The sequence below is a fragment of the Lichenostomus cassidix genome, chromosome 13 (genome assembly GCF_008360975.1).
Source record: "Lichenostomus cassidix isolate B80296 chromosome 13, HeHo_3.0, whole genome shotgun sequence".
Lineage (NCBI taxonomy): Eukaryota > Metazoa > Chordata > Aves > Passeriformes > Meliphagidae > Lichenostomus > Lichenostomus cassidix.
In genome coordinates, this window is record NC_139494.1 from 7,194,201 (window position 1) to 7,222,189 (window position 27,989).

At 39.1% G+C, this 27,989-nt stretch overlaps 1 protein-coding gene across 2 annotated transcripts; it reads right to left on the bottom strand.

Annotated features, from left to right (window-relative positions):
* On the bottom strand, window positions 1-27,797 carry GABRA6 (gamma-aminobutyric acid type A receptor subunit alpha6). 2 transcript variants are annotated; one of them, XM_085073458.1, is made up of 10 exons: window positions 27,391-27,797; window positions 27,139-27,257; window positions 26,734-26,801; window positions 25,266-25,486; window positions 25,078-25,160; window positions 24,316-24,459; window positions 23,501-23,653; window positions 18,963-19,225; window positions 9,019-9,279; window positions 1-4,126 (listed from the first exon to the last, which is right to left on the bottom strand). In XM_085073458.1, the coding sequence occupies exons 1-10, from the start codon at window positions 27,738-27,740 to the stop codon at window positions 4,076-4,078; spliced, it is 1,713 nt and encodes a 570-aa protein (XP_084929584.1). In that variant the 5' UTR covers window positions 27,741-27,797; the 3' UTR covers window positions 1-4,075. The 2 variants fall into 2 exon arrangements, with proteins under 2 accessions (XP_084929584.1, XP_084929583.1); XM_085073457.1 differs by lacking the exon at window positions 23,501-23,653 and adding an exon at window positions 23,734-23,886 and having other exon boundaries at window positions 8-4,126; window positions 27,391-27,776.
* Between the last annotated feature and the right edge of the window lie 192 nt (window positions 27,798-27,989).

Here is a 27,989-nt window from a genome sequence, read left to right on the forward strand (position 1 = left end):
GACCTAGAGGAGGTTTATTGGCTCCTTAGGGCATGTAAAGAATTTAGTACCTTAAAACTACTAGAGATTACTCTTATTTATGGAGAATAAAATAGCCTAGTCATAGCTGCGGTCAGATCATGTTTTCATGAACTAATAACTCCTTTGAGAACAAGCCAAGTGTGTTGTAAAGTGATTTACTACAAATGCGTGGTTTATGAAATTCCTTAGTGACTTGTATTGTCTTTTATAGAACTACATTAAATACATAGGTTAGGGTTTTTTATCCCTAACTGTGACTGGGAGATCACACGTAATTTGGTTTGGGCAGGAATAAGGTTTGTGTGTTGTTTGTTTGTTAAGGACTCTCAGTACATATGGAATTCTGTTTCTGACTTCACAATTCTGAAGGTGCTTTGGTTTCTTTGGATTCCTTAATACCTCTCGGTCAAACTTTCTGTTTTATGAATTGCATCTCAAAGCACGGCTGAGTCTCATTTGCGCTTTGTCACCAGCTGGTACTTGCAATATACTTTGCTGACACTGAGCTGCTGTGGGTTACATCAAAGTGTGCCTGGACATGAGCTGCAGAGCTTTATTCTCTGTACGCAAGCACCACTCCAGTGCTGGCTGAGGGATGATTTTGTTGAAGTAGTGATGCAGAACACAACTGTTTACTTCTGACTGGGGAGAAGGACTTTTTCCTTCACAGATTTCTCCATAAAGCCAGGTGACAGAAATCATTTATGCAGAGAGTTGAAAGGCCTTGATTGATTACCAGTTAGAGGAAAATCCTGCAAGGATGAATTCTTTAGAGAAGGCAGATGAGGGGATGGTGCTCTTGTCATGAAATGAAGAGAAACAATAATGTAATGAACTGGGCAATGACAAAGTCACCTCTGAATTTTGTTTGCATATAAGAGAAAGGCCTTGAGTTTGTAACCTGACAGGTATCATCAAAATATCAGAACGCTGGACAATACCCTATATCAAGACTTTTATCTTCACGTTTCTGGGGTTTATGCAGCTCCCGCTTTAGCTGCTGGGGATGACTACCCCTTGTACACAGGAGTGGATGACATCAAGGCTGATCTAGTGTGCCACTGCATAGTTTCTATGTCTTAAAACTGCTGGGTTTTCATTTGGCTCAGAAATTATGAAAAAAAACAATGGAAGGGAGAGAGCCCAGATCAAGAATAGTAGAGGTTTATATGTAATTGAAAATTCTAATGTACTATGACATAATTCTGTAATTGTGCTCTTAGTTACCTGTTTTTTCGCACTGCTGATCAAGCAGAACATGCTAAAACTGAATTTAAGCTACACTTGGTCCCTTTGTGGTGTGTGTGGGCTAAAACCAGAATATTCTTTCTACCAGGATGCATAGAAAAATAGGTTGGTGTTGGATAATGTGCACCAGAGTGCAACAGCTCAAGGGAATTGCACATCCTCTCCCCACAGTGCCCTGTTTCACACACAGGATTCCCATCTTAGAGCAACTTTGGCTCCTGCTCTTTCTATTGTAGTGCAGTCAAAATTACTGGAAGAAACCCATATCCCCTACTTTCCTTTCCATTTGTACTAAGTGAAGAAATATATATTACTTATTATAGTAGTATTTATTTATTACTTATATTTTCTACAGAAATACATATGTATATATGCATACAGAAATATATACATATATATATAAAACCTTTTTCTATTTTTCTGCTCTTTTACTGTCTTGCTTGGTTGGTTAGTGTTTGACCATAACCAGGATTGTTAAGAACTGACATTAATTGTAAGTAGTTACATTTATTCTAAGATAACTTGACATTATTAACATTATGGATTACACCTGTGTCTCTACAAAGCATGGAACAGGAAAAACACAAATTCCCTTCATACCATTCAAAAAGCTGTGGAGAACCAACCCTTCTCTGTCATACCCACATGAAAAACTCTGGAAAAAAAGATAAGCAGTCTTTGTGCTCATGTTGCAATGTGCTGTTAAATACCAAGAGCTACTAATACATTTTTAAGATGTTGATACATCTTCATAATCAGGAAGTTACCACCATTTTATACAATGAAATACTACACTTGAAGGAAATAGTGACTGTTTAGTAACTCTCTGCATCTGCTGTAAAATTAATATTTAGAATTCTTTTAAGCAAAGACCGGATACAAAATTTAGCTGCTTTAGTGTCATTTGATTTACCATAGCTTTCAAACATTTTCATTTTGTGCATAAAGCACTTTTAAAGTACTCTGGAAACTCTTACATATATTAATGTATTCAAAATAGAAATTGGTCAGTGAAGCAAGAATGAATATAGTTACTCTGAAAAATAAGTTCTAGGTTCCTAGAGCATAATTTGCTTTTTTCAAAATAAGTTGTATTTACAAATTATAAAATACTTGCCCAATATCCATAGTTTAATTTTTTCTTAAAACAGTATATAAAGGCTCAAATAGGAAATTTTTTCACTATTTTAGTTTCAAAGCAAAATAAAAAAAGAATTCAGTGCACTTACAAATACATACAAGTGTGCCAGCCTGCAGCCAGTCTGAAAAAGCAAATTGAAAATGTGACATCTCAACAATATCTATTATTGAATCAAATCTTTCAATTGTTCCATTTAAGCCCTTCAGAGTTAGAGAACAGGATGTACAAAAAGAGTTTCCCATGTTCAGTCCAGCTACCACACTAGTAAAAGCTCTTGAAATAGGAGGAGGAACAGCTGGAGCAAGGCCATCAAATAGTTAAAATGGTTATTGTACCAATAAAACAGTTGATGACTTACTGGAATCAATTAGCCTGTAAATATTTTCTCACAGGGATTAAAATGTTTGTTTAGACAAAGCAAAAGACCCTGAATATCCTGAATCTGTACATTATTTCACATTTCTGGTTAATTTTATTCTACTAAAATTAATTTCAAGATAGGTCAGGATCCTTAATTTTTATTTGGTTTCAAATAAAACTTCTTTGTGTGCTTCTGACTCCTCCCAACGTCCATTACACCTGCAATAATTTTGGGTTGGGGCTGTTTGATTAGGCAGGTGTTTCCTATTTACATTCTTGGATCATGGAGATGAAGAGTGAATGAAAGAAGTTCTGTGACTGCGTTGAGAGTGACAAAATATTATTACCTTTGAACTCTGAATATGTTGACAGTACTTTGGCTCTGGAAAAAATTTCCAGGGAGCTTGCTACAGGCAATTCAGTAGACTCAGCTGATAAAAAGCAGCTTGCTCCTTAACTAGTTATCATGATGTGCTTCCAGGAAGTCCCCTGGAGCTGGAGGTTTGCACTTAGCCTGATGCATCTTTCTGTCTATTCAGCTTTAGACCTTGAAAATTCCCTGACATTTCAGTCCTGCGTTTCTAGAGCCTGCCAAGAAATTCCTTGTTATTAGCTGGTTGTACTTCCACAGTGACTTTCAATAAAGAAAGTTACACTAGGGTAACTAATCAGCTAAAACACACAAAAAATATTATATTTCATTTTTTTCTTGTATCTCATTCTTTATAAATGTCATCTCAAAGGTGAAAATGAAATTTAAAATAATTCAAGAACTAATCCCTTATCTTTGATATGAAAGGGTTAAACATAATAGAATTGCATCTCCTTTTCATAGGATTTCTTTCCAACATCATTTTGGGTCAATTTCAAGTGCTGGAGATCAGTATAACTGCTAACTTTTCAGTGAAACTATGCCAAGTTATACCATTTCAGAATCAGCTGAGTTTAGCAATCCTTATTCTATTTAAAAAACCCAAACCCTTTTATTGATGTTTCATATCAATGTAAACATTCAATTGTTTACAAATGTTTTAGAACAAATGAACATTCTTCCCTTTGACAATTGAACAAAATAATTTAACAAGAACTTTTGTAGTAGAATTACTGTAAGAAATCTGAAGAAAATATTGTTAGAACTCTAAGCAGTTTGCAGCTCTTGATTTGTCCAGAGTTTGCATCCAGGTGATGTCCAATATAAATATTCCCTGTGTGAAAACTGAGAGCACCTGTGGATAGACAAACCCTTTGAACTCTCTTTAATCCTCTGCGACCTTGAGTGATTTCCTTGAGATCTTGAGCTGTTCTTCAGTTGGACTGAGGGTCATTTCGAAAATGCATTGCAGAAGGTTCAAAAAACTGGAAGAAAAGTTTAGAGAGAAGGTGTGGGTTGTTAACAACAACTGATTTAACCAACAAACCCACGTGATTTCTAACTCTCAGCAGACTCAAAATAGAACTGCATTACAAGGGAGAGTCCTCTTAGAATTTGCTGCTCATTACCTGGATCATCAAAGCTCAGTTGTTAAGTGTGCATGGCAAGTCCCTCCCAAACTTTATTTTTCCAAAGTTTAAACTGAAACATGATGTAACAATATGCACTACAAGCTTTACGAAGATCAATGTACTGAAGCTAAACACTTTTCCTGCTCTTATTTTTTTTCTCTGTTCTTATTTCTCCCCACTTGACATCATTAGCATCTTCAACTTATTATGTAAGTCTTTTCCTGCCATCCTGCTATGTTCTCTGCATCCAAATAATATCCAGGACTCAGCAACTTTGGTCCATTCAGTGACTTTGTATCTTCTTCTGCTCTCAAACATAAAAGCAGGCATCTGCTGCTTTTTCTGCATTTATCATCAAAATTTTAACATCACCTCCTTCTCTAGTTTGAGTCACTCCATCATTCCATGTTTTATTACATAAGAAACAGTAATATAACATCACATATGAAAATTAAGATAGATAAATTTAGAAATAAGATGATGTGGAAGTGGCATATGCATTGGCTCTTATATGGAAAGGGTAGAAAAGTACTTGCAGCCTTCTTTTTAAAAGGGGACCCTTTGCATTCTATATCAAGCAAATTTTAAAATAAACTTAGTGTACCATTCACCTACCAAGGTCACTGTCACAAATTAGTATTCAGCTCAAGGACTTAGCAAGATTTAAAACAGAAAACAAAGCCAAAATATGTTATATGACAAAATGAAAACTAGAATAACTTTTTCTCTCAGAAAGGTTTGCATTTCTGTCAAGATCTTTTCTGTTTGGCTAATTTAGACAAATACATCTTGTTTGTTACTATACAGAGCTTCTTGTGGATGGCAGATATTACTGTACCCTACAGAAGAACATGAACTATAGAAACTGCCTGTTCCAACCCCCATGTATAAATCACAGCGATGCCACATCTTCACACCTTCCACCTAAATTAATTGACCTTACATAGAGAGGGAGCAAGTCCTCTCAGAGTAAAGCTGAAGCTTTATTTTTTTCATATTATAAATAGCACAGTGATATCACCATCGTTAAGAACCTGTCAGCATTAACTTATAAAACCTTTGGAGAGGAAGGGGAGCTTATCTTACAAGTATCATCATTTTCTGTGGTCTAAAAACTGGCATTAGTAATTTCATACATTTTGTAGTCCTTTGGTTGTATTGGGTTTTACCAATACACTGTCTAGCCAAATGCAGACAGAGGACTATGTTAGTTTAATTTCTTTACTTTGACCAATACAATTTTTGTCCTGCAATGCTATTGCTACTCCCCAGTGCAAACACATTTAAACTGAAATATCTTATGTATCATGTTGCATGGTGGATGACTGCTATTGAATGTTTCCCCCCTTGTTCAAATGGAGCATTGAACCCTTTATTTAAATATTAAGACCAGAAGATGAATGTTATCCCCATCCATGCATAGGAAGCATTCAGTTGAATCACTTAATTTCAACCTGGATTTTTTTCATTTTTTTTCTTCAGAGAATGATGCTCTTTTTCTTTAAAATATAGAAAAATATTATTTTTGCAATGAAAGCTCGCTACTAAGCTTCCTGGTTTGCAAAACTTGACTTGGTACAGTATTTATACTTTTATGGAAGTATAAATACAGAGTTCAGTCCAAGAAGCTTTTTATGTCTGTCCAGCCCTGGCTGCCCCTCCCTGTGAGGGTGGTGAGTCCTTGGCATAGCTTACCCAGAGAAGCTGTGGCTGCCCTATCCCTGGAAGTTTTCAGGACCAGATTGGGTTGGACTTGGTCTAGTGGAAGGTGTCCCTGCCCATAGCAGGGGTGTGGAATTCCATGATCTGCAAGCTCCCTTCCAATCCAAACCAGTCTATGATGGTAACATTCAAACGTTTAAAGGCATAAATTTTATTAGAAACACCTTCTTCTTTCTACAGACTTCCAAATAAAAAAAAATTCTGTGTAATTCACATACTCTTAGTTTACCTGTATAATAAGAGAAAAGGTGATTAACCTGAAGAGAAAATTATTAAGTGGAGGGGGAAGAAAAAGTTATCCAAGAACTTTGAAAAGTACTCAGTCCCCAAGGTTCTCATAAATCTTACCAGATACAATACACAAAAATGCCTTTTTCATTTTTATAACATATGGCTCATTATTTAAGCCGTAAGAAAATTGCTTAGTAGTGTACAGAACTACTACCAAACAGCTTAGAAAAGAGCTCATATCATGCAACTCTGTGTCATTACATTAACAAGGCTGCTCATCCCAGCTGAGGCTCTGAATCCTGAGCATGAAGTAAAAACTGTGCTTTCAAAGTCAGAGTACGGCCAGAAAATAATGGTAGGAGTTGAAAATGACCTTTGATTCCAGTGCTAATAACTGTTTTTACAAACAGGTTCATGAAATGCTTGATTTATTCTCTATGCATCTCCAAAGACAGTCGGTAGCTGTTCAGTTTAAGAGCATGAAGTAGTGAATGATGTTCTGTGCTCCAAACTACACTAATCAAAATCCTAGAAAGCTGCACTGCAAGAATCAGTGCACTGGAAATTTGTTTATTTCAATTAACAAAATTAGATTTTTTTTCTCTTTTTGTTTTTTTAAACAAAAGCCACATGAACTCAAAAAAGTAACAAAAAAAGCTAATATACCTGAAATATTGCACAAAATGCACATTTTAAATTTTATAAGTTGAATAATACTGCAACAACATTAAATCTACTGGGCCTGAGGGAGCCAGAGATTTAGTTTAACTGCCCTTGAAGCACACCATGCTTTGCTCACCTAACTTTTGCATCTCCTATGTTTGAAAGGAAAAGCTTACATATTTTTAGTATATTTTTAAAGCAAAACCAATCCTGGTTGTTGAAAGTAACAACTGGTAAAGTGATGCAACATTTGAATTAGAAACCGAGCAGCGTATATCACAATTATCAGTTATAACTGAGTACACAAATGGGGAAATGTAATTTAGGAAGAAAAGCTTGACCAAAATTTACATAATTCAAAACACCCCAGCTGTCAATACTGTTTTCTAAATCTTGCTGCTGGATTTCTGTCATTCTGTAATGCTACTACAGAACATAATTTCTGAGCTTCTGAGCATGATTGTGCTACTTGCACAGTAGCATTTAAAAATATTTATAGTCAGCACTTAGTCCTAGACTTTGGAAGTATTTTAAAAGCCTGGTTCTAATGTTACTATTAATATATGAGGTTTAGTGTAAATATTTTATCACTACCAAGGGAAATGGCAACTATGTTCCAAATATTTCTAGATCCAAAATGGGAATGGTTGAATGGAATCACTGGAGTCTCGGCAAGCTCTTCAAGCTGAGGAGGAGCTGGCCTTAAACAGAAGCTGTAATGATCAGACAGGAGCTTTTTCAACACTTCCCTTCTCCGACTGAGATAAGTAATTTGCACACATAGTCAATATTTTAGCAGCAAGATCAGTAGCTCTGGCACAAATGCTAAATTTAGCAGTGGGCAGGGTTGGAGTGGCCAGGAGCTGGCAGCTGTGACCTCTTGAAAGAGACATCTGCAGGAACATTTGTAAGAGACAGTGTCTCCTACCTTCCTGCCCTCACAATTCCATACAAACTGCCTGGCAGCACACTCCATCTCTGAGAGACAGCATTTTCCACATCATACTAGCAGCAAAAATCAGCAAAATTAGAGGCTGGTAGAGCAGCAGCCTTTGAGCAGAGGCAAGGTGCCACCAGCACTGTCTCCTTTCCTTCGAACTGCAGCATCCCTTGGCTGCCCACGAGATTTCCCTTGGCCTGCTTTACCTTTCATCTAGGAAATAGAGGTACAGCCTGATCCCCACTCACACCAGATTTCCAGCCTCTGCCTTTATCGATGTAGGGACTTTGTGCATTTGGTGCTATCTAAATACCATCATTATGTCTTTAGCTGTCCTAAATAAAGCTAAATGTACCAATCATATTGACTGCAATGTTCACAAGATCCAAAACTCTATGGCAACGAGGCAACTGAATATATTTTTTACCAAGGAAATAGGACACCATTAACTGTATTTAGGCAAAAAGGGGAAAAAATAGAGATTTAAAGCGTTAAAGACATAAAGTTTAATGACTGATTACTGACTTATTATTCTAGACATGCTCAATTTGCAGGGCACGCATCTCTTCTGGACCTCACAGATATCTAAAGATGTGATCATTCTCTGCCTGATTCAAACAAATTAAGCAAAGATTTTATCAGCTTTATCTGCATAAGACAGTGAAGTTGTATGAAAAAAACAGGATAAAGGTGTTGAAATGTACAAAACTAGGGACTCTTGATTCACAAACTTTGTACTGTAATCATTAATCCTTCATACAATGAATAACAAACTTTTTGGGGAGACTTATTGTACTAGCTCATTGAGAAAACCTTAGGATATTAAAGTTCTTATCTCCTTCACTGCATTGCTTCAACAGATATTTCTACCATTCCTTACTGCAGGTTAAGAAATAGAAAATTTAAGATCTTATGTTTGCCAAGGATATCCTATGCTGTCTTACAGAACATACTCTGCTCAGTGCAGCATGGGTTAAAGAGGAGTGTTGACATTTCCCCTCCTCAAACAGCCTTTCTGCACTGTACTGAGAGCTACAGCTGATTTTTTTCTTTTTGAGAAAACATTCTAGTATTCCTCAGAAAGGACTGATTAACTGAAGTTGCGAGAGTAAATGTACAACTGAAATAATGCTGGCCAGGTAAACACACTACATATTATAAACAAGTATTCAGAAAATTTACTACTCACTTCCATGGTGTCTTTTGAAAGATAAACAACCCAGTACACCAGGTTGAATCCTGCAAATGCCACTGGGAAGAGGATCCTGGAATACTGGTCTATTTTACTTGCACCTCCAATAGCTGGTGGTTGTGGTGGGGCTGGTGGAGGAATAGACAGTGGCTGACACTGGGATGCAGTATTTGATATTATGCTGGGTTCAGGAGACTGCTCTGCCTGAGATGCTATGGAGTTCACTCGCTTCTTCAGGTTAGAGTTGGAGTCAGAATGCTGTGGAAGAAAAAAGAGGAGGGAAGAAATGGTGATTTTTTGATACTGAGTCAGGTTTTGTGATTTTTAGGCTTCTTTCCACTTTTTAACTTAACTTTCTGTTGCTTCTCTGCTATAGTGCAATCTCAGAAAATCACAAAAATAATGCATCTATACAGAAGGAAAAATAAATTTGCGTCCTAAAACTTTGTTAGAAAACCATGAAAGGATATGTGCTTTTCATGTTTTTAACATGGTAATAAGTGAGAGAAAGAAAGAGAGAAAAAGAAAAGAGGGAGCTAGAAGGAAAAAAAGGTAGTGGTGTACCTAAACGGCAGTATATTGATATGACTGCAATTTATGCAGATATGGATCAAGTTTAAACAAAACAGCACATATGGGCAGGCTGAAGCACAATCTTCCCTGGCTGAGTCCTTTGAGTTGGGTAAACACTGAATGAAGTCAAGCTGCCGTGCAAGAACTAGAAAACTGCTGCACAAAAGGCAGTGGACTAATTCACAGGTGCTGAAGACATGAATGCTAAATTGTCCTCTTGTTTTTTCCAGGATGAAATTTCATTTTAAAATCTATCTCATGATTCCCAAAGCACTTCCATGCATACAACTGGAGACAAATAAACACTTAACTGTAATGGGACTATTTTATTTTCATTTATTGTAAAATAAAAACAAATTACTCCCAGGTTTTGTGCAGTATCGTAGCCAGCTCCAATTACTCTTCAGAAAGCTATATGAAAACTCTTATGAAAATTTAGCCAGAACTTAGGGACATGTGGAGCTTACCTCTTAGTTCTTAGACTGGCATGTATTAATTTTGTACATCCATTTTATTTGTGACCAAGTTGCCATTATTTTACTTTCACAAGAGTAGAACTAATAGAGTTCTTCCTTCCAGAAATGGCTTAGGAATATGATCTACCACAGGCTCTAATGGATATCGATTACCCACTTTCATAGTAGTGTCAAATAGGAGGAAATTTTCAAAAACCTTGCTCCTACTGCCACATCCCAGGATGGCCATTAGTGGATGCATGGCATCAGCCATGAGATTCATCTAATGGCTGAGAAAATACAGAGGATGCTGAGAGTGATTTTGTTTGTTTTGATGTGAAATACGATAGTGTTCCATTAATATGGAGCTTAAGCCTAAAACTTTGTCCATAAAGGATTGCAAAACTCATTTCCCAGATTATTGATGAAAAATCTTGTGCACAAAATCACACAACATACACAGATGTTCTTGGATTTGAATGTGGAGCTTTTTTTGGTCAGCAGAACGAGATGACCAAAGGACTGAAGCGGATAAAGGAAGTCTTGGACAATGTAAATAACTCTCAATATAACAGCACCCAAGTCCATAGTAAATTGGAAGAGTAACATTGGAAAGGTTTGAAAGTAGAAAAATGCTGTTAGATAGGCAATTTCCAAAGTCATTCTTTGGGAGTGATTTAATAGCAATCATTCACTTAAATGTAGCCTGCTGTCAGCATTTTTGGAATTTATCTTGCAGGATTTCTAAGTATGGGAACAGATTTTAGTCAATCAGATAAATGACTGAGTCGCTAAAAGGAAAAAAAGCCCTTTCTGAAATACATTGCCCACTCTTGTACTTGGGCCACAATTTCTAGATAACAGACTAACCTAGCACAACTGGTATCTCCTGGGTGACCTAAAATAGTTGTAACAGGAATTATCCTTCCAGAAGTCATTGTTACTGTCAGAGAATCAGAACAAGTGACATTGCTACAACAGATGCCAAGTTCTGTTGGTGAATGAATGGACTGGTATCCAACTAAAATTAGGGAGAGATGGATTCCTCACAGCTTATTTTAGTCTAAATAAAAGGCAAACAGAATATAATCTTATTTAAAAAGAAAAAAGGTACTTTTTCTGTATGTATTTCTCTTACCTATGGCCATTTTTCTTCCCCTACAAGCCATCACTACTTCCAATTTGCCCTCTATACATTGTATGACCAGTGTCATGTTTTGAATGGGTATTAAAAAGCATTCCTGCTCTGGGGCTGGAATCTGAACACAGATGTTTGGGTTTGTATTTTCCACTAACACAGCAAGCAACAGACAAATTTAAATGGAGGATGATCTACAGATGTGTCTCAGGAACAGAAAGAGGGTTATCCATGTCCACTTGCGCTAATCATAATAATAATCCCCCTCTATAAACAGACTGGCTGGCTGAGCCTGGCTTCCTGCTTTCATTCAAGTTCTATTCCATTTTGCCTGTGTGCCCTGCTTTGAACTGTACAAGTCGTAAGGTATCTTGTTTTTCAGTTTACTGTGAAATAACTTGACCTTTTGGGGAAAATAAGTGGTTCCTAAAAATACAGTTGTTCAGGTGAATCTTAGCCCTTTTTATTTACAATATTCTGATACAAGGTGAGTCGAATTCTGCTCTGGGTTATTCAAGCATAAATTGGGACTTACAGTGCTGGGGTGATGGAGTTAATAGTAAGTAGAGCAGATGTAGCATATGGTCTGTGGATGATGTTTAGTACTGAATATATTTAGAATGTGGAGGCAGTAAAATCTTTGTGATCATTTGAATAGGCACTGGGAAAAGTGTAGTCCTGGTCATTATTTTATTTATATTTATTAAATCTCATTCCTATAGAAGGAGGATTACTAAAATAGGAAGATTATCTCAATGTGATTTCATATCAAGAAAAACCCAGTGTAGTTCTTTATAGTGTCTTTAACACTCCTGTGTGCCCATAAGAGCAAACGTAGGGTCTAGTCTGTTTTCTTGTAAATCACTACTCAGGATATGGAATTCTAAGACCAAATTTTTCTCAGATGAGTAATGAGGATGTTTCTCAGTGTGGGAGCTACTTGTAGACCAGACTACTGCCCCAGAGCCACAATTCATATTTTTCATTGGGATTCACTGCTAAACCAAGAAGAAGGGGCAGTGAGGAGAACATATAATTTCTTATTACAGTTGTTCTGAACAGCAGCTACAGTAATGTGTCTACTATATCTAGATTTAACTTCTCCTTTTGACAAAGATTACCTACATTAACATCATGAAATGTTAACAAAACACAGAGAGAAAATGGAAATGAATAGCCTATTTTGCATAGCTCACAGAGCCAATCACTCAACTAAGAGCTGTTTTACAAGTAGCAAGAACAAGAAGCCTGAGGCATGGCACACTGTGTCGTAAGGAAATAATGGATTTTATTAGGTTACTGAACCCTGATTCAGAGGAGTGCTTTTGCACTCATGTGGAATGTGAGTCCCATCAGGCAATTAAACTTGCCACTCTGTCTGAGTAGTCAGTGACACAGAACAGATTGCCAGTTCATTGTTTAATGTGAGCCACCAGCACACTAGACAAATGCTGGTATGTAGATGGCCTGGAAGGTATCATCTGCCTTCTTATTAAGCTTCTGCAGCCAAGCTCTCTCATTGCCTGGAAAGCTCACAAAGCACTCTTATCATCTCGTCTATAAAGCTCCTGCTCTCTCAAAACTCTCCTCAATATCACTAGAATTTGCTTATGCTCAGAATATCTCAGGATGCTTTCAGCAAATTTCTTGCCTTCCAGATTTAAAAAAAATGCAGCATATATAATCTTGGAGTAAATAGCATTCTTTGTCTGCTTTTTCTGATTTTTTTTTTTGTGGATGCTAACTGTGATTTATGAATGCACTTTGTTCTTAGGTTTCTTTCCCTCAAGAGATTTCTGTAATTCATATTTGTAGAATTCTCTACTCTGTTGCTTTGTACTGCAAATGCATATTCTCACTATGAGTTTAGTTTATGATCTAACAGTAACATGAGTATCTTATATATGCAACCCAGATACTGGCAAACTTTAACAAATGAGTATCTGTATGTCCTTCCTTATCTCTCTTTCACTCACATCTCTTTTTCCTGCTAGTAAATGCAGTAAAAATGCATTAAATGCAGTAAAAAGAGGTTGGTGAGAATAAACTCTAAAAGTTTAGATAAAAATAATGTTATTTCTCCTTTTCTTCATAATTTATTGGATTAAACACACTGAACTTTCCTCATACTGAAACACACACAAACCAACCTAGAACCAGAACTCAGTGTCTATAAAGGCAGAATGCTTAATTAAATATATAAAAATTTTTGCCTCTACTCCTTAGTAGACACAATTTGAGTAATTTCAACCATTCATATTACACACATAATAGCACACACTAATGACTTATCTCCCAAGTGGAGAGTTAAACGTGGTTTAGCTCCTACATCCACCAGTGTGATCCACCAGTAAAAACTCTGCTTAGCTATTGAACAATCCATATGCAGCATCTTCCAGCAGGAAAGTACATCACATCACATCACATCACATCACATCACAGGAAAGTTTGCAGCATCATCTTCTGGCCATGCACTAAGGAACCTCATTCAATACAGTCCTGTGTAGTTCCAGTATCCATCGCATGACAGAGATTCATTATAAACCCTAATTTAGACACTTCTTTGCATGTGTATCTGTGAGATCTGATTCAAAAAAAGTCTATTGCAAATAATGTGCCTTGTTAACAGATATAAACAGTATCCTGCATAATCAAAAGCTGAATATAATTTAGAAGTCATTAATAGCCCTACCTTTAGGCATCTCTTTAGGAATTTTAAGTTTCCTTTGCTAGAAACACAGAAGAAAAACATGCAGACTTGTTTTCATCACATTTTACATTAGTAAAAGGGTTAAATTACTTAGGTTAAATTACTTGCTTGGAGCATGGGAGAGCCATGTTCAGATTCTTTCTTACCTCCAGGAACTGAAATTCACTTCTCTCAGAATACAGCCTAAACATCAGATGAAGGTGAATAAGGGAAGAGACATTTACCTTATTACTCCAATGCTATTTTACTTTGCATGGAAAAATCTAAAGATCTATAGAGGCAGGAAGCATTAACTGAAAAATATCCCATGCCCATAGTATTAAAACTGCTGTCATATAAACCAGGTATGCAGTAAGGAGAGCAGAGATTGCAACCCTAGTTATTCTCTTCTCAATGGGAATGTGCTGTGATAGAGTTTTCTTCCTAACGTTTATTTGTAGTATGCCAGAAAAAAACCATATAATTGGCACAGGGCCTCTCTGCTGTCAAAATACGTTTTTACATTAAACAGATTTAAATTTTCAAAGTCACGTTTGGCTCTTACATCTACCAGTGTCTGTCCGTATTTTTTTTTCCTGTAATTAAACTTACTTTATTTTGTTCTCACCACCCTCCTGCAAAAAAAAAGTTCTTGGATTGGGCTTCAATGTTCTCAGTCAGGACTTTAATGCATGTAGCTGTTTCTAGGATGATACATAAAGGATGGCTGATAATCCAGATAGAAGTACTCTGTGACACCAGGATACTCATTAAACACACTCAATATATTCTGACATAATTATAGGAAACTAAATCCTCCATACCAGTGACATACGGCTGCTCTGCAGTTGGCCAGGGTTGATAAAGAAAATGAGAATCCTTTCCTGCCCAAGCCATGTTGTTTTGAAACACAAGGCTGGAGGGAGAAGGAAGCTCTTCCAGAGGTATTTCACTGCCCTGTGCTGATTTCTGTTAAAACACAAGGTCTCTTAGAACATAGCTGTAATCAAGCTGTTGGAGGGTGGTAATATTTTGTCTTTTACATGTAGCCTCTCACATGGAAGGGGTGTCTTTTGATCCATGGGGTTACTCCCTGACCATCCCACAAAGCATTACTGCAAATGGTGTGCTCCACACAGCATCACCAATTCCCTTCCCCTGCAACTTCCAGGACTGGGATCTCCCTCGGTAAAAAAAGCCATTGTGAGGAAACACTGTGATTGATATAGAAAATACACATTTGAAATGGATTTAAAAGCTAAATGCCATCGTGGTTTTTATACATGTATGCCTAAGATGTTTGGTTTTGACATGTTAATACCAGCTTGGCCACCATATGAGCAAGAGTAGGTTTGTGTCAGGGTCCAGATGACTGCTCAGCTTGTTGCCATCGCGCTCTGCAGTGGAACACCCATAGTTTTGTATTTCACACAGGGATTGCCTGCAGCTGACGAAGTGAGCAAGCCAAATCCTGCTCTCAGTTAGCTGAGGTAAATAGAGAGGCTTTCCTGGAGCCAGCTCAGGCCTGCTGGGCTCTCAGCTCTCCATTGAGCACATGGGCACAGCCTCATCTCTCTTCCTGAACCCACCACACTTCAGTGGCTGCAGCATTTTCTCCTACTTTCATTCTACAGTAGAGCAGAATTTGGTCTTCTGGCATATTTCTTTTCTGAGTGCACAGGTTTTCTGGCTACATTATAACAACCTGTGTGACAGAGTTTAGGTTATTTGAATGCAGCAAAATTTTAAATAAAATGAACTAGACTGAAGGTGAAAGGAGGCTGCTTGATAATATTCTGAAATTTTTTGTTTGTTTGTTTTTGTTAAAGAAACATTTAATCTGGAACTTAAAAAAGGAATATATTCTGTAGATATGTTTATCTTGATTTTAGGCCCTCACTCAAGCAGGCTGTTTTATAACTGGCTGTTTTATAACTCCTTTCTATTTTCATTTATACCAAAGCTGTCTCCCTGGGCTTCTCTTATGCAAAGCCCAGGTACTGGGTCTACCTATCACACAAAAAGGACTAGTTCAGACATCCTAAGGTTATTCCCACCACAATGTTTAGCTACTCTTCAGGCAAGTTAAAAGAATAGCTCATTAAAACATATAGTCTGTGTTATTCTTAATGTTGCTGCTGGTAGCAGAGCTCCATTGGCAGCTGTATAGCCATAAAAATTCCCAAGTACACTGGACTTTTAGTTTTAGAAATTGACTCCTTGAAACTAAGTAAACCTTTAAAGTTCTCATGTAAAAATATCAGCTGACTTCTACAAATGCAAGACAGCATTTTTGACACAGTTTGCTATTCTTCCTCCTATACCTGTGCCTTCATAGACCTAAAATTCTAACAAATTTCATGCATTGAAAAAATCACACATAAAAATACTAGCATTACAAAATAGATGGAAAAACACTATTATGCCATCTAAAAGAGTAAAAAGAAATTAAAACGATCACAGACTAGAAAAGACAAGGTACCAAAGTACAGGGTATGAGAGAGGAAAATGATTTTTTAAAAAATCAAATAAAGTAGACTGTCAAAAATAATGTATAAGTTACGGCTTCTCTTAAGCTTTTTCCTTTAGTAACTTAGAAAACAATATTTTAAGAAGAGAGGCAGAGAAAATGAGGGGAAAAGGCAAAAAGAAGAGCAGGAGAGGCAAGATAAATTATCAAAGATGTAACGAATAATAATTGGGCACTGTAGCAAACAAAAAAAAAAAAAGAAGAAGAATCTGAAAGCAAAAGATTTGAAAGTATTTAGAGGCTAACAAATGGAACAAGGTGGGGAGATATAGGGAGATTTTTTCCTTCCTAAATCTACATTAAGAAAGAAGCTTGAGTATTATGCTGTGTGCCTTCTTTAAGAATAACTGCCCTAAAACCAGAAACGTAGCTACAGAAGCACAGTGCAGTCCTGAGGAAATGGTCATACACTGATGCAATCAGCCTGTGTTAAATACACTGTTTGCTCAAATTACACACTTCAGGTCTGTTTCAGCTGAAATTATATCACTGACTGCAGTACATCTATTAATGTGACAACATACAAAAGTTCCTTCCCCCTTATTTCTACCACAGGAAAAAAAAAAAGAAATTAAAAAAGAAAAGCTTCTTAAAGTCTGTTATCCTCTAATCACTCTTTTTTCCCAGAATGCCCTTCAGGAAGGGAACTTTTAAATCCAATAGTTAATTCTTCTAGAAGCCTTTTTCACTACATCATCTTGCCTTCAGTTTTAAGCACCCTTCATTTTCATGATCTCATTGAGTTTGCCCTACTACTGCAGAGGTATGTTCTGTATAAAAAAGTGGTGGACGTACAGGACTTGAAAATTACTCTCTTGGGTAATAGGAACTTTGAGCAAGATCAGGTCTATAGAATTCTGTGGACACTGTGGGCTGTTTTAAAGACTGAGTTTACCTTGGGACCTAAATGTTACGGGATTTACTACTCTGCTAAATCTGCATGCTTTCAGCTAGATGTAAATAATTGTGTTGAGCAAATGGTTGCAGCTGCTTCCTAGATGTGTATTTTATTCATAGATGTTTATTTTCTGCTTGTTTTTACTTAGAAAACCTAACAAGGTAATGTTTACCAAACAGGAAGGAGTGTCCTCAGTTTGGCTCTTTGCTTGTTTGTGGCTGAAGACCTTGATAAGAAACTTGAGTTTTTTAAAATCTTTATCTTTTATTCATTTGTTCAACAGAAATTTTGGATTTGGTGCTTAGCTTGGTCTGCAGTGTTCGTAGACCATGTAAATCTGGAGGAGCCCCTATCATCAGGAGCAAGTCCTTAGCTTATCTGGGCAGAAGCAGAAGATTATTTTTTTGGAACAGTTGTTTTTCTGAGACTGGGAATGTGAAGGGGTGGGGGCAGTGGCTGTGAATTCACTAGCAGCACAAGCAGAACTGGCCTGTTTTCATATTTCTAAGCAGGGACTTCAGGGAAAACAGAAATAGTGGTTTTTGTTCTGTTTTATTTTTTTCTTTCTAGTAACCTCCTTATAATTAACTCAAACTTGAATAAGGAAGTATGTGAAGGACAGGTCAGAGCTGTAGTTCCTCTTCAGTATGTAGTAGCTATCAGTATTTTCCTCATGCTATATAAAACCAGAACTTTTTGAGGTTTTTTTCTGATCGCGTGTCCTCAAAAAGAGTTAGCAAAACTTATCAATTATGAATTTAATAGTTTGAAAGTACTTAAATGTTATAACTTTAACTGCTATTTATCAGCCAATATAGAAAAATTCCTCTGTGGTGGGTAAGGTGTTGCCTTTATATGGGCATCTCTTAGATTGACTTCCTTATTCAATTACAGATTCAGAAGTTTTGCAAAAGGTCATTCAAATTCTGTTATTCCTCTAAAAATGGAAATCATGGTGGTAGTAAAACTGATTTTGAAACAGGAAGGCCACAGTGATAAATATATTAACATATGTTGTGAGACAGCATTCACTACTTAGCATGAGATGTATGGAATAATATTTGCAAGCAATTCTGTCACAGTTTTTTTGACACTAGAAAGACTTCCTGTCTTTCGCATGTACTAAAAATCTATGCTTCATTTATGTTTTTTTCCCCAAGCTTCCACCAACACAGATTTTTCTAAAAGTAACAGATGCCAAGTTTATGTAAAGGCTAATTACCCATCTTCCAGATGACCCACTTATGGTAGGTACCCTTGTACTACAGTGATCCCATCCTCATCTGGCCAATGCCCATGTTCATTTCATTGCACACTGTGCCACAAATTCTGCAGACTTACTGAGAACCACAGTTTCCTGACCATACTGCCTACAGCACTGCTCAAGAGAAGTATCATGGATAACAGTTCAATGGCTTTCCTTAGGTATCTTGCCAAATAAACATCTCTCTAGAAAACCATATTGCAAATTTAAGTAAACACTACAAATAAATGAGGTATTTTTCATTTTCTGGAATCAGAACAATGTCTTTGATAAACAGACATGATCTGGTTACATAATCTGTTTTAGGTTAACATCGCTTTAATATTGTTTTGCATTCACTGCTTCAGCTGCCTGTTCCTATATGATGCTTATTATCAGAAAAGCAAGCAATTACCGAGACAATCTCGTCCTCTGCCGGTACAGTAGTCGCTGCTGCCAGTGCTGCTGCCAGTGCTGCTGCCCTGGCTGCCTTCCTCATCGCTCTCTGAGCCTGGAGATTGGTGAAGTAGTTGACAGCTGCAAACTCAATAAGTGCAGAGAAGACAAAGGCAAAGCACACGGCTATGAACCAATCCATGGCGGTGGCATAGGACACCTTGGGCAGAGAATGGCGAGCACTGATGCTCAAAGTGGTCATGGTGAGAACTGTAGTGATTCCTTGAAAATAAGAGAAAGAAATGGGGGCATTAGAACTTTGCTTCAGCCCTGCCACTCTTAAATTCATATATATGAAAGAAAACCACAGCACAACATCAGTTTTGGTTTTAGCTGTCATCCTAAGTACCAGCTAACCAACAAGACTCCTAAGTATGTTGTACCCTTAAATAACTCATGTATACTGGATTCAGCATCTAAAGTTCTGGAAAACTTCCTCAATGCATTGAGCAGACTAAAAGGTAAGATAACAACATTCTACGTGGTGCAGCTTCTTAGAATTGTGATAAATGTGGCTAAAACAAAATCTAGGCTCAGAAAATAATGGAGACTTTCCTTGGGTGGTTAGTAAGTGGAATGTTTGGCAAAAACCTAGATTGACATATTGTCATTCCCCTAACAGTGATCCTCTCTTTCTCCTGTTATACAAGACAGACCATGGCTTACAGAACTCTCACTGAATCAATCAAATTCTACATTTGACAGTCAGAGCCTGATCCAAACATTTCAAGTAATAAGACTTTGGTCCCCTGAGCTGTTGTCTTTAATCACTGGATACATTTTTAAGATTCACTAACAGTATCTTGATTTGAAAGCGCCCCTAGTTACAGATAGGGAAGGACAGAAAGGCTACTTCTCTAGAGCTCCTTATCTATTTTCACAGAGCAAAATCTGGTCATGTAGCTCATGGGCCCCATGGTGTTTTTCACATGAATTCATGAATTTATTCTTTCTGTTTTGGAGTGTAGCATTAATAATGTAGGAAATATACTTACTTCCTACTGCTGCCTGATACAAGCAAAAAGTGCAAGAACAAACTCAATCATTTACATACAAGCCTCTGTGACTCATATTTACTTATAATTATGCCTGCTGGAATGTGAAAACTGCAGGTATTTAAAGACAGTAAGGTGGAGAATATCCTCTTCTCCTATTTTCTGCAGTTGGGAAAGGGTAGGTGGGGAAGTAAAGGATGTTATAATGTCATTTTGTGTTGGCCATGTTGTGTTGATGAAGCAATATGCTGTGAATGATGCTCAGAGGAAAGGATGCAGTGTCATAGCATATTGCAGCAGCCAGACAGGGTGACTTATTGTTTTCAGGTTTTTTCAACTCTTTCACATGATGTGGCTTGCCAGCTGTCTGAGGTTAATTAACGTCCCAATGTCGTTACTTCACGTATTTTAATGGTATACAAATAGGAGATGGTATAGAACTATGTATGATCTCTACTTCCCCCAAATCTGCCAGACTAATTTTATAATATGAATAGAAGCGTGCTGAGCTATATTTCAATTTCAAAGGTCCAGAATGAACTTTTTGAAATGATGTGTGATTAGAATCTATCCATGTGCTAGTTAGTAATAAAATTTATATACTCTGTGTCTGAATAAAACCTTACTGCAGCAGGAATTTAACTTAGGAATAGGTCTCCTATTCTATTACAGATATAGATAAGAATTCTTTCAATGTGGAGAGAATATTGATGAAATGCTCTGCACTGTGGAAAGCTACTTTATCAAACTGAATACCAAATTACAGTTGGTAAACTGTGCTACTGCTGATTGTTTACCCTTGTCTTCACACTTTGAACACTTCTTGCTAAGTTTTGAATAATGTGTTACTGTGGTGGTTTTGATTGGTCCAAAACATCAGTAAAGTATTTTTAACATCTAGGAGAAATTTGCACCCCTCAGAAGCTGTTGTGGTAGGCCTGGGGAGGTGTCTGAGGGCTGGGGAGTGGCACAAAGATGGCTCCTGTGTGTCCTGAATGTAAGTTCTGGAAGTTTTTACATCAAGTCCAGCAGAGCCAATCTCTGATGGCTCTGAAGGTGATGGACATGCTGCTGGCCAAGTTTGGGCCAATTGGAGGTGCTGGTTAGGCCTCTGTGAAAACATATTTAAGAAGAAATCAAAACAAGCAGGCACGCACTTCTTTCACTTGTTTGTAGTTGGAGGAGGAGGAGGTGGAGGTGAAAATATGTGAAGGGAGAACAGCGTGGAGACACCAAGGTCAGTGGAGAAAGTGGGGGAGGGGGGGCTCCCAGTGCTGGAGCTGAAAACCCTCTGCTAGCCACAGTGAAGGCCATGGGTGGGCAGGAGGTCCCTATGCAGCCCATGGAGTCCATAAGGATGCAGAAATTCACCCACAGCCCACGCCAGAGGAGCAGGTGGATGCCTGGAAAAGACTGTAAACCAGTGGGAGTCTCATCGAAAAGTTAAAGCTGCAAAGGCCTTGCAAGGAAGAGAAAGGCCTTTTCCCTGCTCCTGGTATGGAAGCAGCCTGGCCTCAGCTCAGGAGAGTCTGCACAGCACCTTATGGACAAAGAGACTCAGGTTGCAGCAGAATTCAGGTGGGATGTTGCTCGTGAGATTGGACTCACACCAAAGAAGTTCCCAAAAGACTGTCTCTTGTGGGAGGGACCCCATGGCTAAGTAGAGAACCCCTCTCCCTGATTGGGCTGACCAGAGAACCTCTCTCATCCTGCCCCCTGGCTGTGTTGCTGGTTTGGAAAGAGGGAAGGGGGGTGAGCACAGAGACTGCTTCTTAAGAGGGTGGGGGTGAGAGCAGAAAAAAAAAAATGTCTGAAGAGAGAGAAACAAGTAGAGATAAAGAGTATTTGTAGTAGAAGAATTGCGGTGATGAGTAAATTTGAGAATCTGCTCTGTGGACTGAGAAGAGACCCTACACCCTGCCCCCCCACACCTGGCTTGTGGATTGTAAAGGAGGAAAGGGGGTGAATACTGTAGGTTTGTAAGAGGGAGGGGGAGTGAACAAAAACTGTATGAAGTTTATTTTTGCCTGCATTTATCCTCCAACTCTGTTAGGTAATTAAAACAATTTTTTGCAACTTTAAGCTTGGAGCCTGGTTGCCCTCTTTTCGTGTGTCCTCCTGGCAATCTCCTGTCTCAAACCCATGACAGTTACATAATGCAAACACTGAAATCTGATAACTGGCATCCATTTTGGAGGTAAACAGTGCTTAAATTATTTTGTGCTGAGAAACTGGTTTAGGCACATCATTGTTCTTCTACTATTAACTTCTCTCAAACTTAGTTTTGGGACTTACAAGTAAAAGTGGAAATTTATAATTCAAGTATTTGCAATATGATGCATTTTAAACCTTCTCAATTTTCAAACTTTTTCACTGAAAAAGACTAAAAGTCTTTTTTTGTCATAAGGAATTTGCCCTATTTTCCTTAGATTAAGGTAATCAGAATCCATGGTATTTTGAACGAGTAAGGACTACAAATTCAGACTGTGCCTAGGAGAAATAGAAATGGAATAAAGATTGAAATATTCTTTTAAAATGCAAATGTGACTATTTTCCACAAAACTGACAAAGGAAAATAATTTGTGAAAAGAGTAAAACAGACACCTAAATCCATGTTTACTCTTCAGTGCAACACCTAAGAGCTGTTATTCCACTGTTTGGGGTATTGATGTAATTATTACCAAATCAGCTATAGATTTATTTGCACATTTCTTAAGCAAGGTAACTCAAGCATGTAGAGTTACTATACCCCCTATTTTGTAAATATGTAAGAGGATGTATGCCCAATATGTTGCAAAATGTAGAGGATGTAACTCTACAGTGCAGAGGTGAAACATAAAGCCAAATCAGGCAGCATCATATTTGCGGTATAAACCTCATATGAACAAGGAGACTCAAAGCTTTGAGAGAATTAATTCAAACCACTGGAAAGGAAAAAAACCCTGCCATGCAATATGGATACACCTTTTCCATTATAATTCCAACCTGTGCTAGGGATTATTATTCATCTCACTGATTGTTATCCATCTAAAGCCCTTGTTAGTTGTTTAGATACCTTTGTAGCCAATGGGAAGAGAGCACTCCAGAATGAGTGTTAGTTAGATGAGGTACCTTATGTCAGATAATAACTCCATTCCATGTGATTTCGGGGTTTTTTTAAAGCTTTAACTCATATTGGTTTCACAAGACAATAAATCCATAGGAAAAAAAATCCTCTATAAAAAATGAAGAGGTTGACATTTACTCTGAAATTGTCCCTTCTTGCATACAAAAATATATTGAAAAGCACCACAAACAAATCTGGCTAACCAAACATTCTCAGTCAAAATTTTTGACCCTCATAAGCAAATTGACTATCATTTGCTTTCACTTTAGTATTTGCTTTTGCTGATTGAAACCTACTAGCTGCCTTTCCTAATCCCCCCTGGATTACAGCAGGTGATTGATACAATGCATTCAATACAGTGAATGAAATCAATGACAAAAGGAAAAACACTAATACCAGCCACGGTTCTTGCTGGAACAGATTCTTTGTTGATCCAAAACACAACTTGAGACAGGACTACAGTCATGATGCATGGAATGTATGTCTGAATGAGATAGTAGCCTATTTTCCTTTGAAGATGGAAATAGAGCAGCTGGAGTGAATATTCTCCTAAAACAAACAAGCAATGAAAGGAATGAATGAATGGTAGATGAGATGCTGAGCTGTTCAAAGACCTTAACGCAGCATACCAAAAACTGTCCTGGCTGGAACAGACTCCTTGTTAATCCAGAAAGACACCTGAGAAAGAATGACTGTCATAATGCATGGAGTGTATATCTGTATCATGAAGTAGCCCATCTTCCTTTGCAAGTGGAAATAAACTGTCATGATTACATATTCACCTGTTAAGAGACAAGTATGTCAGCGTTATTTTGGCAACATTTGAGTAAACATTATTGGCTTAAACCAACATAATACATTCTGATGAAATCACTTACAGACCTCCTAGTACATAATAAAAATAAGCTGCTTAAAAAAAGGTAAAGTGACCTTATGGAAACAGAGGAGAATAATATTCATTTTATGTATTGTTTTAGTGGGGTGGGGAGGCAGGGGGAATTCTCAAGAAGCTAATGTAAAATTCCATGTTTAAGGGGACAGTTATTGAAAAGCTGTCTTTTAAGTGCCAGTGGTTAAAGTCTTTTCAAGGATTTTACTTTTTAAAATGGCAAAAGATAATTAGACTGATTTGGTTCTATATGAAAAAAACCTTGTAATTTATTATCAAGGTGTTTCATAATGCCAGTAGTTTCCACAAGACTCCATCTTACCTGTGTTAGATTTAATTGTTTCACTAGATACAGTTTGTCCTATGAGGTCATACTGGAGAAGACTGGAAGACTCCTGTGGTACTTCTACTGAATGCAGTGGTCCTTTTTTCCAAGTATAAATTATTTCACTTTTTGGATAAGCATCTGAGTAACGGAGGTGAAAATTACCATTAATGATTATGTATTTTATAAGCAATTGAAAAAGTAAGTAGAATAATCCCTTTTATCACTCAAATGCCCACAGAAACATGCATCCTACTCCAGTAAGTTCCCAACCTCATTAATGACAAAATGAAAGAAAAAATCAACAATAAGAGAATGGCTGAAGTGGGACCTGAGAGGAACTAGTTTTTGTTTCCTAATTTGCTATAAAATGTACACACTGATTTCCACAGCTCAATTAAATATTTTCCAAATTGATTACCACAGAACTGTATTTTCAAAGCTAAAGTAATATAATAAGTAATATAAAGTAAGTAATATAGTAAATGTAGCAGAGGTTTTATGACTTGATGAAGGACCAACTTTGACTGCCAGATTTGTAAGAATAATAATAAAATAGTCTTCAACAGTCACCCTTCAGTGAATAATTCCATGTCGATACGAATGGTCTGAGTCTCAGAGAAAAAGTAAAATTATAGTACAAGAATACAATAAAAAATTTCAGCTGTCACTAAATAATGTCTTAGGATCTCCTGAGTTTCTCATACATGCAGACCAAATGTGTTACTTTAACAAACTGAAAGATACAGAAAAACTTACAGCTTCCAAATTTCAGTGGACAAGCATGTCCGTCCATTGGGAAGTTCACCAACCGCATAGGACAATCAGCATTAATGGTTAGTCTAGAACACATAGTAGTAGATAACAATGGAAAAACATGGTATGCAGGACAATGCTGATAGAATCAAAAATACAGGTCAACCAAAAGCAGAAGAGCAGACTCTCACCTCATTGTGTAAAGAATAGTTCCATTTTGCATAATTCTGAAAAGTTTGTTAGGAGTTGTCATATTGTGAGCAATTGATTTTTTTCCATTTCTAAAAAATGTGTCTGGTGTCCAAATTTTACTGACCATTAAATTGTTCAATCTCAGAATTTCAGTTGGCCCACTAAACTTCAACCTCTCATCAGTCCACGTCTGACGAAAGAAGACATCCATTGTGTATTCCTATGGAAAATAAATAGGGGTTGACTTCTGTGTGAGGGTCAGCATTCCCAAGTGGCTGTTTGGACAGTAACTCCATGAGACAACGTAACACACATGTCAATGGCATTTCATTTAGTGCTTAAACACTCAATCCTATTACCATTAAGTAGTTACTAAAAAAAGTTGTCCATGAAAACATATCCTATTTTCTTATTACTTGAAGAATAGTTACAAATGAATCAGTGAACAGATAATTTGATATGAGTAAGGAAAAAATCTCGTCATTGTCCTCTCAGAGATAATTTAATTCAAAGTGACTGAGCTGTGAGGAAATACAAATGTCTATTTAGTATCCTTTCAAAGTTCAAACTATCAATGTTTAATTGCCAGAAACAAAAAGACAAGCTTGGTGACTCTTCTGCAGCTTCCTTTGGTTATTCACAAAGAAAGGACTGATCTGAGTCACATCACAGTAGGATTATGGTGTCAAATATTTATCTATGGGATATTATTTTTCAAGAATTCTTAGTAATATTTTCACAAGCCTTCAGAAAGGAGCTTGTTGCAGAAGTTGCTTAGGAAACAGAGATAAACCTGGCTGGGGGCAAATTTTGTAAGAAGGCAAGGTTATGCCTTCTGTTAGATTGACTGATGACTAGCAGTGGAAAAGCTTTGGTAGCACTTGGAGCCCACCAGTTCTACAGTAGTACCAGTTCCCTGTCGGCAAACTGGACTGCAGGATCAGGTGAGCATGTGTCAGGGGAATGCACAAGGGCAAAAACAGCCCAAGCCAATCTCCAGAAAGAGCACAGCAATTCCACCCTCACTCCCATGACTCAACGTGTTGCTGTGGCTGCTGCTGTAACGGCCAGAGGTCACCCCAGCCCGCACTGCCCGAGTTTGGGGCCCCAGCAGGAGCAGGAGCAGGAGCAGGAGCAGCTGGCTCAGCAGTGGCACCATTCATTCCCTGCAGCTGCTCAGAAGGTGTTCTCCTCCGGGGCAGTGTTCTGCAGAGCTGGGCTGGGACACGGCTGCTCAGCATCTTTTCATGGGGTTAAACAGGCACCTTGCACCTGAGGCTGTGCGCGCCCAGCCCCGGCTGCCGCTACCGGGAAATAGCTGTATGAGCTCCGGCCAAACTGCTCTGCCGGGCCCTAGAGATTGTCGAGGAGATTAAGCCTCGTAATCTGCTTTAATGACGGTCAACTCAGATGGCATCGTAATGAACCCCGGGAAAAGGGAGCAGGGGCGGCGAGCGAGGCCCTTACCATCTCCACGTCGGACACCGGCCCGAAGCTGGTCACGTAGATGTCCGTCTTGACTTCTGTCACGGCGCCTGCGGGACACGGAGAGGGGCTGGCAGCGGGGCCGGGACTGCGGTACCCCGGTTCGAGGGCACCGGAGCCACCCCAAAAGAGCCGGGGCTGCGGGGCGCGGGTAGCTTTGCTGCTTCGCCGCCGCTTTTGGGGTCCCACAGCCGCTTTTCGGGTCCCACAGCCGCTTTTCGGGTCTCGCCGCCCGCTCTGGGATCCCACCGCCCCTCGTGCCGCGGTGCGCTGGGGGCCGGACCGCTCCGCCCGGGGCCGCTCCGCCCGGGGCCGCTCCGCCGGGGGCCGCTCCCGCTCGCCCTTCCCCACCCGCCGGCCGCCGAAGGGACGGGGCTGCCCCGCTACCTCCAAATCCCGGCCGCAGCCTGTTGTCGTAGCCGTCCAACAACTTGTCGAGGATGCGGCTGATGTTTTCCGAGTAGAGGTCCGCCCCGTCGCCCTGGTCCCCCAGCGCCGGCCCCACGCTGCGGGGAGAGGCGAGGCCCCGTCAGCCCCGAAGCGGCGCCCGTCCAGGCCCGGGGAGCGCAGGGAGGGCAGAGCCCCTCGCCCGCCGCTCCGGGCCGGTGCAGCCCTCGGGGGTCGGCGGGTCTCACTCACCTCACGGCCACGCAAGCCCAGGCGAGCAGCAGAGCCATGCCGCAGGAGTGCGCGGGGCCGCTCGGTGCCCTCGGAGCCGTCAGCTGGAGCCGCTGTGGGCGCTCATGCTGCCCCCGGGCCCGGGGCTCGGGCGGCTGAGGCTGCGGAGAGCCCGGCTGGCTCAGCCCCGGCCCCGCTGCTGGCGCGGCCTCTGCCCCTGCCCGCGGTGGGGAGTGCGCGGTGTCCGCGGCCGAGCGCGTCCCTTGGATTCGCCACCGCCGGGCAGCCTCATCTGACTGTTCCGGCGGGGAATTAGGGTTGGAAGGGACGGTGCGCGGCCGGGGAGCAGTGACAATAATCGAATAAGGCATTAGGGGAGATTAAAAGGAAGAAATCCACTGCTAGTTTTGGCATGGAATTAGCAGGGACCCGTTAGGAAATCTGGGAAAGCGCTGGCATCTTGCTGATAGAGATTATGTTAGAAATGGCCTCAGCTTTTATTATGTTTATGGTTCACAGGGAGATTATTATGCAGCTTCTACATCATTAGAACTTTGCGGGGGGGAACCCTACAGTTTAACAATTTACTGGGGGTTTTAACCTTTCTCAGCAGTTTTCCT